This window comes from Anopheles stephensi, chromosome 3 (genome assembly GCF_013141755.1).
Source record: "Anopheles stephensi strain Indian chromosome 3, UCI_ANSTEP_V1.0, whole genome shotgun sequence".
Lineage (NCBI taxonomy): Eukaryota > Metazoa > Arthropoda > Insecta > Diptera > Culicidae > Anopheles > Anopheles stephensi.
Genome location: NC_050203.1, coordinates 57,930,041 through 57,942,116, shown reverse-complemented (window position 1 = coordinate 57,942,116; position 12,076 = coordinate 57,930,041). Strand labels below are relative to the sequence as shown.

Genomic DNA, 12,076 nt, shown 5'->3' with positions numbered 1-12,076 from the left:
GTATTATTGCACTATAGTTTCCCGGTTTTGCCATAACCAAAAGAAATCAAGTTACGTCTGGCATGGGGTTGTGTTGGTTCGGGGCCATTCCGTTTGTTAGTTTGCTAACTTACTGAGTTTATCAATTTGCCTACGATGAATTTTCGTGTTAAGGTTCTTGTCGCTTCTAATTGTGTTGTTTTTTTGTGGGCAAGCGAACCTGATGCCGGGCTTGCATAAAATGTGTCGCTCTGGATGTGCTGTCTGCAAGAAGTGCGATTGATAGAATTGCTAAAATGTGTATGTTATGTTCCATTTTTTCCGATGGTTTGGTATGGATAAAGTTTAGCGTTTAATTGCTGGTCACTGTCTATATCGCACGACGGCTGATTTTCAACCTTAGAAAACGAATATTTCTATTTAAACCTAGGGACTAAGTCACTAGGCACGGATCATCGCGGAACGGAGATTATTCTCAACACAGATTGTAGGGCGAGGACATGAGGACGTTTAGGAGTTTCCACCCTTGCCAAACACAGGACTTTGGCCTTGGATGACGGAAAAAAACAAATAAAGTTTATATTTTTGAAATTTTTTAAATAGTTCTAAGGAACATGGTTATGAATACAAAGAAAATCCTTAGTTCTCTTTAGTACGTCGACAAGAATGTTAGTTTGGTTCACTATAATTTCTCTTACAGTGATCGGTGGATAAAATAAAACCGCCTTATTTTTAAAACTGTTGAATGATGTTCTTCCTCTTCCTTGACTCGAAAGGTCCCAATCTGCCATTTATAGCCTTCTATGATTTGATTTATTCGTAGCTGGATGGTCAGCCCTGAGACACAAGACCGTCTCTTAAAGTGAGTTTAAATGAGGTTGAAGTGCTGAAATTTAAAGAATTGAGTAAATCTAAGTTGAAGTTTTGGAAATAATTGTGCTAAAATCAGCTGTAACAATATTAAACACAGAACAAACAAAGGAAAGTCGATGGGAAACAGAAGGAGATATATTTATCGGAGACGGTAACGGAATAATGGAATTGATAGGAAAAAGTCAAACAGGTGCAAATCTTAGTTTGAACGACGCATAGCTAAAAGTAATAGATCTCTGCGACATATGGCAGCACAGAGGTAAGCAATCCATAGGGCAGGAGACGAACTTCAAGAGTTTCTAAGCTTAAACGTTGGCTATGGACTGGGTACGGTGGAAGAGTATAAGTTGATGAACCAATTATTCTATGAATAGCAAGACGCGTGAAATATTTTTTGGCTCCTTCACCGCGAAGTACATCAGAGCACGTATAGGGAGGCCAAACATAGAAGACATATTTTAAAACAAATCTAATGTGAGCACAACATAGAGTTTTTAGGCATAGATAACATATAAAGGTAAGAAACAGATTAAAATCATATTTTTAGTATCATGTACAAAAACTTGGAAAAGCCTTTGGACTACTTTTCTTTCTCTAAGATATTAAAAATTGTGTCTAAAAAAATTAAGATTTTAATCTTCCTTAAATTTCTTAAAATCTTGTTCAATCTTAAAACCTTCATCCAATTATTTACAACATAAAAAAACTCTGACCTATTCCATACCGCCATTACTTAATTGGACCAATGTTGGACACCAACGGAAAATGCACTTCAAACTATGCATAAGCGCAACGTTTTCTGCGTTCCTAAACATTTCCTAACACCTCGCAGATGCCATTGGAAAGGCTCCAACGACCACGGTTGGGTGATGCACTCCCAACATTGCTTGACTGGTATCGCCGAAAAACTAAACACTCGCCTACCAGCCTTGTTCAGTCTCCGCCGCGTACACCTTCCCGGTACATTTCGTTACACGAATGCAGTGTGCAAGTGCAACGATCCCACCGTTCCCGGCCCCGATTTCGTGCCCCGATCGCAAATGTGTGCAACCCCGCACGCCACCTAATCATAACAACACCCCAACCCGCCCAAGGTTTACCCTCGCCCTCGGTGAACCCGGTGCCTGCTGCACCCACCCGTGCCCCGGGGCGAGAGTGCAAACGCGCGTGCTGCAACACCCTGCACCAGGAACGAACGATCGAGTGACAGAGTGTGTGAGTGAGAGAGACGTGCGATAGAGCGATCGAAACACGTTTGCCCCCATGCTGCGTAGTGCAGCTCCTCCTTCAGGGTTGAACTTGAAAGCGAAAGTGAATTTTTATTATCCGTTGCATGCATGCAGCTGCACCGGGTCTGTTTTGTTGTGCTTTCTTTCGCTGCCCTCTCGCGCTGCTGGGTTTTTCATTTCCCTCCAGACGAAGGGGGTTTTGCCTATTGCAGCTTTAATGCACTTGAATTTCCTCGTACCGGTGCATGTCCGAAATTTAGTCTGACGCGATGGGGAAGGCCGGCCGGAAAGGCAAGAGAGGCTCCTCTGCAAATGCAACATTTTTGTTCGTTTTTTTTTTTCGTGCTCGGCAAGTGTCTTTCTCTTTCCCCCTTCGTCACCATCCACACCTTATCAACGATTTGCCACACGTTTGCCCTTTTCCGTCGGGGGCCATCAGTTCCTTTTACTAGCTAAAGAAAGAAAAAAGGCCCAAACGGAAAAATGGATTGCGGATGCAACGGAACCTTGTCATGTTTGCAGTTTCTGTTTCGTGTGCTGTGTTCAACTTTGCATTTACTTTACCATAATCCACCGGAGAATGCTACCCTTGAGGCAGCAACAATCAGACACCTTACAAAGCGTACAAGATTAATGAGCCTTTCGGTAAAGGAAATTGGTTGGTTTCGGATGCGCCGATCGATTTCAAGCTCAATTGTTCAAGTGCAAGTAATTGGTCTACATTGCGCTACGCTTAATAGTTGATGTATTTATTGTGTGTAGTCCATGTGGTGATAATTACTGATTATTTAGTACGTACATTGCTCACTCTGCTACAATCTAACTTCCTGCGGGTTCGGGGCCGGTGTAAGCTTAACGGTTAGTTTGCCGATAGATGCATGCTTTAGCTCGGTTACGGTTGGTAACTATAGCGAAGCATTGTATATTGGTAGTTTTGCTTTATTGACATTCACAGCAGATTCGAGGGATATTAGCTACTGGTGCAGACTGGGTCTGGCTCAGCACAAAGCCATATTTGTGATGCAGCGTAAGCTTTTGATCAGCTTCCTATGCTACGATTGACGTGAAACTTTGTTCAGTAACATGTTTAGACATTGAGATGCTTGTTGGTGGATATTTGATATACGAGTAACGATTGCATTAGCTGTATGCGTTGTTTAGAACAGGTCTTATCATCTAGATACCATGCCGTTTGCGAAGGGAACAACTCAAATTCACTCAGAGGAACAGTAGGTTGCAATATGTGTCAACAATTCTACAAGGGTACAGCTTAAACATCTAGTGATGTTATACTCAACAGACAAGGTTGTTTTCATTGGTTTGGTAATGTCTGTCAACAACATTTATACTTCTTAAAGTGCTTTGATGAAACTTATCTCGTGCATAGAGCAATATCATGCAGAACTCTTAATACTTCATCATCCAGGAAACATAACGATTAAAAGACGTCTCTAATTTGGTTTAAATAATATATCCTTTGGCACACGTTAATAACACCGAAAACAATGCTACCGACCGTTATATAGACTTTGGTAATTGTGTTGATGAAGCAGTCTCTCAACCAAGTAACGTACATCCCACCCTATACTCCTCCGTCCAGCGACAAATACTCTCCACCGTCGATATTATAATTTAATCCTTTGATGGCCACACTTCCGACAATGTTTCACGTTTTCGTAGATGACTTCCTCACTGCCTTCCTTCGGCGTCGTCCCATCATCAGCCCCAAGTCTACTTGTCGATGCCAGCTCATCCAGCACACGTTCCTCGATGGTCTCGAGACACAGTGAGTCCGGCTCGGGACAGATCTGCTCGCAACGTTCCACGAAGTTCTCCTCAAACCGCAGCGCGTCACGCAGTATCGCTTCATCATCGATCGACGCAACCGGACAGGGCAGTACCGTGTCGAAATCGATACAGTGTCCCGACTCGTCCGCAATGCAGTAGCGAAACGGTGGCACCAGCAACCTTGCCCGCCTCCAATCCTCCTCCGGATCGCCGAGATTTAACTCCGATACGGTGGAAACCTGTCGCCGGAGCTGACGTGTCCGGGGCAGATCGTTCTGTGATAGTACACGCTTCGGCGGTGGAGGACGCGGTGGACAGAGCATGTCGAAGCCACGATTGTAGAATGCGCACCGAATCGCGGGTTCCGACTGACGCTTTTCTGGGTACACGTTCGGGCGGGTTAGGGAGAAGAGATGTGAGTTGTCCGAGCAGCGTCGCTTGCTGCGCGGAAAGTTCTCCGTAGGTCGGTTCTCGTCGATACTGTCCAGGTGTGACTCACAGGAGATCTTAGGGGTGGGACCGATGGGTGGTGGCGTGGGTGGTAAAAGCGGAATGGGGGATGAAAGCGAGGGTTGGCTGGTGAGGGAATCGGTCGAGTAGCACGGTTCAGAACGGGTGAGGGCTTCCTCGCGCTCCAGCAACCAGCTGGCGTTAGGTGCGTTACTAGCACGGGCACGAATAATGCCGGTGTCCACACTTTGCGACCGTCCCCGGCACGGTCCTGCTACAGGCAGTATCGGGAGCGGTTCGATAAAGTGTGGTGCCGACTTCGACGGTGGCTGTGGAGAAGGGGAACGATGGCGTTGATGATGGGATGTGCGGTCGTCTGGTGCGTTCTCTGTGTGGATGTTCAAGATGTATGAGAATTTTCTTCCATAATGATTTTTGGAGTTAAATAGCACAATAAATTCAAGTTTCAAACACAAAATATCCAACCAAATCTTAATCTCTTCTTCCTGGTGTATCATACAAAATCGCTCAATTCTCTACTTACCTTGGTCCGAAAGCTCCATCTGCTCACAAGCTGCTCGAACGCCATCCGAAAACAAAAGCAAAAGCAAAATCGTAAAATATTCGAGCTACTTCGCGTTGGAAAGCGCGCAAGCTCCAAAAGCACCAAAAGCTTCCCCGAACTAGCTTTGAGCGTGGGTACGGGAGCTTTCGGCAAAAGCACTACCAAGCATTCACTCGCATGCATTCACACACTTGCACACACACACGCACCCGCACACACAGCTACACGCAAGGATCAAGCAAGCACAAGGAAGCGACGGAATAGAAGGAATTGAAAAGCCTACACTACCTTCCCTTCGTACCTTCCCAGACCTCCTCTAAGTCTTCGTTAATGGCCTTCGATTCGATGCCGTTGCGCACCTCGCCCGGACCAATGCCGTGCACCACCAGATCCATGCGCGAATCGAGCGAAAACTGTTTGCCCGACATAAGGATGCCTCGGACGCGACGCCTCATGGCCGGTGAGTCCTGGTTCTGGAAGCAAAAGGGGGCGAAGCCTGTCCCGTCATTGGGGGACTGCGCTGAGCCACGCTCACCGGACAATACTTACCGAGATGCGTATGCCGGCGTACACCTTGGCCAGAAACTCGTCCGCATCGAAGATGGCCGCAAACGAGCCGTTCACGATCTTCGGCGACATCGGCGAGTTGGCGAGCAGAAGGCTCGAACCGAACGCTTCGTTCTTTTCGCGCGTATCTAAACGCAGAAAGTAGGGAAGACAGTCAAACAGTTGGGTGGTGCGACGCAATGTGGATGAGTGATGGGGGGGAGCGTGAAACTATGGGCAATGTGTGTGTTTGTGCTCTCTAGCGCAATGGAGTACTGACAAATGGGTGCTTCGTTTGTGTCACTAAACAACTCGAGTTTGGCTGGCAATATCCCATGACGCGAACCACGATGAACGGCCCATACTTACCCTTCAGTGGCACACGTGTCCGGTCGACCATCTGCACGTTCAGCTCATTCAGCAGATCCGTCGTCACCGTACGGATTTCGTTCCAATCGGCCAGGATATCGTCGTTCGACGTGTACGTAGACGTGACGGTAAACCGAATAACGTACCGACCCTTTAGCGATGCAGGAACAGCGTGCAGATGGCCACGATGGTTAAGCCGCTTCAGCAGCTTCTCGGTCAGCTCGTTCTCGCCCCTGATCCGGAACACCACCATGCCGAGATGACGCGTGGCCGGAATCTCGAACCGATGGTCCGCCAGTACGAGAGCTTCAAACTTTTGCGCCAACCGAACACCTTCGCGTATGTGCTTCTGAAGTCCCCGTGTTCCAAAGCTGCGCAGCACAAACCATAGCTTCAACGCCCGGAAGCGCTTACTAAGCGGTATCTGCCAATGCTGTTAGAGACATATGGCGCGTAAAACGATCATCTGTAAAATGTCTTCTCCATGTTGCTGGACCAGCTTATAACACTCACCATATAATCGATGGCAAGACCCGAGTTTTCGTGCTGAAGGTACAGCGGGGCCACGTTAAAGGTTCGATGCAGGGCACCACTGTTCTTGACCCTACCGGCAGGCACAAATGGGCAGATGAGAAATCCATTATTCAATCGGTTTATCGTACGACGGAACCTCAGCTGAGGCTCACAGACACCTGTACACCTACCACATCGCCGTGCAGTCAAAGTGCACCATCAACCACTTGGAGGGATTGAACGCGATGGAGTCCGCTTTCTCGATGCCCTTCAGCCACACCCGAAACTCCGGACAGATAAACGCACTGCCGGCGTAGGCAGCGTCCACGTGCAGCCAGATGTTGTAGCTCGTGCAAACGTCTCCGATCTCGGCCAGATGGTCAAAGGCGCAGGCTCCAGTTGTACCGAGGGTGGCACAAACCTACCAGTTTGGGAAGTTTAGTTAACAAAATGAAGCGTTTAGTTGAACAAATATCGCTTTTGGATATAATTTTTTACTTGAATGATGCACATTATTTAGCGATTAGTACCTTAATAAAGCTAGTTTTATTTTAAAAGTGGTGAGAAAACCTTAAAATTTAGAAATGATGAAAGTTCAAATAAAAAATTTTATTAACCAAACTTAAAGGTAACAATAGCTTAAAAATGCGACCAAACAACACCAACACTTACTACTGAAAGCCCCTTACAATCGTGAACCCTCCTAAATAATCAAAGCCACACCAACTCATTGACGCCGAAAATCAACAAGTTCGTTTGTTTTTGTTTTCCATTTTCCCCCCCACGAAAACTCGTCCACACCACAGCTGGTAATTTGAGCTCGACAAAGTGGGATCGGTTCCATTCAACAGCTCCCGATAGAAACGCAACCAGTGCCAGCAAAAACTTCCTTCCAGTGACCGAGTTCTCGGCTAATGAGATCCCCGAGGACACCAAAACCCGACAACTTGCTAAGCTGATTTGTCAACTGCTCTGTGACTGGTCCACCGTCCAGAAAGTTCTTTGCCATCGGTACATTTGCCCAGCGATGTTGGACGTGCGTGCTACTACTCCCTTGCTCTACTCACCCAGAACGGTATCAGGCCTTGCTTGATGTCCTCCTCGATTGCATCACGCAAAGCGTCCCCGCGGAGGCTGAGTTGATCGTCCGACTCGATGAATCGCATCCGGACTAAGCCGATTAGGGCCGCCTTCTCCACGCTGGAGTGTGCCTGGTCGGAGCAGTACGCCACCAGCCGAGCGTTTATCTCCGCATCCTGCAACCCCGGCGTATGCTCGTGAAAGCGTCTAATGGCCATCGTCCGTCCTGCCAACAGGCACACGAGCGTTGCCTCACTGGCGGTGGTTTGAATCACGCCTCCGCCCATACTGACGCCCGGTAGATGCAGAAACGTGTCCGGTAGCCCAATCATCTTGCCGAGCCAATTCATCACAATCGATTCCAGCTCGGTACAGGCCGGCGAAGATGCCTGTAAGGAGCGAAACTATAAATTTGTCCGAACCCGAATTGACGACAATTGCAATCCGTACCCAAGTAAATCCGAGGCAGTTGATGGCGTCGGCCAGCATATCGCCCAGCAGCGAAGGGAACGAGTTTAGCGCCGGAAAGTAGGCATGCATGTGTGGACTCTGCCAGTGGGTTACGCCCGGCATGATGACGCGCTCGATGTCGGCGAAGATGTTCTCCCAGCGCTCACCCTCGAGCGGGGCCGACTCGGGTATGAGGCTTCGCATATACCCTGGCTGTACGTCCGGTAGCACACGCCGCTCCCGTATGTTCTGCAGATAGTCCGCAATGTAGTCTACCATCTCCTTGCCTGTAACACACGCACACAGATACACGAAACAATACACAAGTAAAAGGAATGTAAATGGGTTTGATTATGGAAGGTCATAAATTCCAAGAAAATGCACCAAGTGACAAGCGAGTTTAGGGGGTAAACGGGAGCGCTAAATTGATTCAAATTGGCGTTAGGGCGATTTGCATCGGCTTAAGCTTATCGCCTCGGAGCACCCATGTACGGTTTGTATCCCGTTTTATTGGTTGGTTATCCCAACAAATGGACCCAGATCGAATCGATATCCATGTTTGATTCGACATTGGAATTTGGTAACCCTTTCTTGGCCACGGATTGTATTATCGTGATGTTCATGGAGTTTATTGAGCATAGTCTGGGAATTCCATGTTGATGACATGCGAAGTTTCACTCTCAAAAATTCTGAGGCAAATCTATCAGGGAATATTCTGGACTACATTTAAAAACTTTTTTCGACTGAAATTGAAAGCTAGTTAAGGGTGGATATGTTTAATTACTGATGATCCGACATTGGTGTCAGGTATACGCAAGATTGTGCATAATGCTAGAATAACAGCTCAATAAACATTACTCCTTGTTTGGACTGATTTTTCTTGTTCCCCACTACAGAAATCACTTCTTCCTCATCTGAGAAATGTAATCCAGCTAAAAGGGGTACCCAGGTGCAGGTCACCGTTTCCTCGGACACTCGCCAAGTCTTCAATCTGCTCCTCGCTGTCACAATTAATTACACTTCCATTACCCGATTACATACCTCGTCTGCGGTACTCGTCAAAATCCATCTTCTGCCGTAATGTCCTAGCGTTGATTTGATGATTAAATGCTTACACCACCGCTAGGCAGACACTTTCGCACCTCACCAGCTCCGGATCTTTAATTTTTCCACTGCAATTAGTAGCTCTCAGCGAAAAAACAGCATACGGAGGAAATATTTTCTCCTGTTTGGACAGCTGAAAAATGTCACACCACAAACACACACACACACACACACACACACACCAAATCCCTCGGGAACGTTCCTTACGCTGTTTTACTACCACTAGTGAAGGAATGCAGAATGTAACTGAAACCAAAAACTTAAAGCGAACCGCAAGTTACATAGGTGCGTTTCTAGTGCGAAAACCCACCGGTACGAATGGGGATTGTAATCGGTAAATACTTTTACACAGTAACATACGCTTCACACATGTTGGAAACAGTTTGTTCGAAAAGGAATGGGCTCTAGGGTGATCTTAAGAACGTTACTGTATGCATGAATGGTAGTGACTTGGTTGGGCTTCCTTCCTGTCTTGCCCGCAAGACGTTTGATTTCTTGTGACTTTTGTGCGACTTGTTGACAGTCGGTCATCGACGAACAAATTCGAAACGCTAATTAGCGTTGACAAGTCGTTAAAAGTGAGGCATAAAAATGATGCAGGTCTATAACTTAGTTGGCTAAATGATAAAATTATTGAGAAAACGTTGGTGGCCTCTTCCGAAGATTTCTTTTTTATTCGTTAGGGGGCCGTATTGCTGGCAGACGGCTGTGGTTGCAGAAAATAATTGTTCAAGAATTAATTGTTATTTCACTTATTTTTGAAGACAAACGTATGTCTGGATTGTACAAAAGTAGGTAAAAGTTTTGAAGCAATTTTTACATTAAATTTCAATTTTTTTGTTATGCAAAAGAGCAAAACAATCGTATTGAAGCAATTGTATGCCTTTTCTCTTGAATTTTGTAAGACATTGATCGCAAACCAACAAAATATCTTTTTCGGTTTATATTTTGGGTCTAAAAAATTATGTTCACGGGAACTTGTGTATAAATCATTACTTAATTATACAAAAAGACATCAGCTTAACATATACAAAATAAAGTTTATGGCAATTATCTTAGAACTGATACGACCTGGATGCTCTGTATCAATAAAAAAATTATGTAAGATAAGTAGTCTTTAGGCATTCGATTTCAAAGCAGTTTTATGTGTTTTTAGAAGATCATATTTAAATATATTTTAGAACTGTAAATTGATGACAAACAAGTAAATGAAAAACATCGTATTTTTCATACAGTTTTTTTACGACCCGAGAAGCACTATAGTCCCTCAGGTTGGGTGAGAATGTCTCGATTTTAAAACCTTTTTTTATTTGGATTATACTAAACAATTTCAAAAAGCATAAAAACTTTCAACATATTTCATCCACAATTTAAAAAAAGATTTTTTTTGCATATTTATTAATAATCGGGATTAAGAAAAACAATGAAAATGCTATTTTTTTTAACTTCCTTCCTTCCTTGGCATTACAACCTTGACAGGTCTCGTCCTGCCATTTCTGGCTCTCTGTGACTTGGTTTTACCCGTAACGAAGTAGTCAACTCTGCGAACTGGGAGGCGGGTCTGGATAGATTTGAACCTCGTTTCTGCCGTGTAAAGACTGGCGCCACTGACGCCTCGACCACCGAACTGCCCCAATTTTAATTCCACTGTTAATCAAGAAATTCCACAAAGCTTGGAAACAGTGGCCAAACCTCATTAAAATTCCATCTCATGCGAGGCACCCGGTTCTTTTTGATCGTTTATTACGTTTTACTGTATTTTAATCGGCGATTTTTTGTAGTTCGATGTAGTCTCACCGCCGCTCATAAGAATGCATTACAATGCATCATAATCGTCCACCAGAACCTGAATGCTCCGGTGGCTCGTTAAACAGCAAGCTATTTGCATAAAGCAATAAGAAAGTAAACGAAAGAGCGTTAGCCACCTTTCATTAAGAGCTTTCACATGGAAACAATAATGCGAAGGTTTATGTTTAGTTTGCTTAAGATAGACATTTCGAAGCACTGAACAAATCAACCCCCGTGTAGCTTGCTTTCGCTTAACTTTCGTCCAGCCTTTTGCACCATCACCGTCAGGACCGTGTCAATCCTTTTGTGGAAACTATTGAGGTCGTTCGTCGTGAAACAAACATAAAACACACCACCACCACGAACACCACCCAGGTAAGATTGTCTCGTGTTTAAAAATAGCACTTTGCAGATTTTATCACCCACCGCGGATTAAATGCTATTATTTCCATTCCACGCAACGAACGGTGGATTGGGTTTTCCAAAACCAGTTCCCCCCCGGAAGGTCGTTCGATAGTTTGTCACTGTTTTGATCGTTGGATCAAAAACCGGTTTAGCTAAAAGCCCGGAACGACAGCTAAAAGATTTGATCACCAGTTCAACACAGCACTCACATCAGGAAAAATGCCGGACGGATGCTAGCGATAGCTCGGAGTTGTGCGCCACTCACTAGTAGAACGAAACTGATAGCATCCTTATCATTTGGCTGCGCTTATATAGTCTCCAGTTGGGCTGTAAAAGCAAGAGAAAATTCGCTTTCCACCTTCCGCCGCATCCAAGGACCTTTTGCTTTATTTTTGCAACGCCAATCAACAGTTGTCCTTGGGAGAAATGCGCTCGATGCGCTGGTTGTGTGAATGGCTATTTGTGGACATACCGGTACAGGAGGAAGAAATGGTCTGAATGGATGGACAAGTCATGCGTACTAGCGCAACAAATTCCGTTCGACTGTCCTTTCGTGCATGTACCGCTCGCTTACAGTCGCTGGCGATAGTCAGGACCATCGTTAAACTATTGCGGTACGGTAAGTTCGTCTTTTAATCATGCGTTAAAATCTTTCACGATGGGATTATGTCAGATGGAGTTAGGAGATGAGCAAAGTACAATTAAAGCTTGCTCGTTTTCGTGTGTCTAGGAATGTGTTTTCTGAGAATATATTTAAGATTGCATACATTTGAAAATAGAATAAAACGCAACTGGAAAGCAGCATTATGTACATAAATTGTTTAATTATTTTAATAACTTAAATTTTATTATTGTTTTATCGGATTTTATAACTGCATTCTACTCTTTAAAATTTGTTTTTATTTTCAATAATCCAGTTGAATGCGTTGTTCCCTTA

General features: G+C 45.0%; 1 protein-coding gene across 4 annotated transcripts; it reads right to left on the bottom strand.

Annotated features, from left to right (window-relative positions):
* Nucleotides 1-2,793: 2,793 nt before the first annotated feature.
* On the bottom strand, nucleotides 2,794-11,417 carry LOC118508970 (histidine decarboxylase). Of its 4 annotated transcripts, none has more exons than XM_036048937.1 (11): nucleotides 11,349-11,417; nucleotides 8,884-9,205; nucleotides 7,843-8,129; nucleotides 7,380-7,781; nucleotides 6,504-6,733; nucleotides 6,313-6,403; nucleotides 5,800-6,232; nucleotides 5,434-5,579; nucleotides 5,186-5,357; nucleotides 4,864-4,893; nucleotides 2,794-4,707 (listed from the first exon to the last, which is right to left on the bottom strand). In XM_036048937.1, exons 2-11 carry the CDS (start codon nucleotides 8,909-8,911, stop codon nucleotides 3,707-3,709), a joined length of 2,820 nt encoding a protein of 939 aa, XP_035904830.1. In that variant the 5' UTR covers nucleotides 8,912-9,205; nucleotides 11,349-11,417; the 3' UTR covers nucleotides 2,794-3,706. The 4 variants fall into 4 exon arrangements, with proteins under 4 accessions (XP_035904830.1, XP_035904833.1, XP_035904832.1 ...); XM_036048940.1 differs by having other exon boundaries at nucleotides 8,884-9,168; nucleotides 11,349-11,388; XM_036048939.1 differs by having other exon boundaries at nucleotides 8,884-9,192; nucleotides 11,349-11,370.
* Nucleotides 11,418-12,076: the final 659 nt, after the last annotated feature.

Coding starts and splice junctions, on each gene's coding strand:
- LOC118508970 (XM_036048937.1), bottom strand. CDS start 8,911: ATGGATTTTGACGAGTACCGCAGACGAG. Junction 5,580..5,799: donor GACACGTGTGCCACTGAAGG/GTAAGTATGGGC, acceptor TTCTGCGTTTAG/ATACGCGCGAAAAGAACGAA. Junction 5,358..5,433: donor ACGCCGGCATACGCATCTCG/GTAAGTATTGTC, acceptor TTTTGCTTCCAG/AACCAGGACTCACCGGCCAT.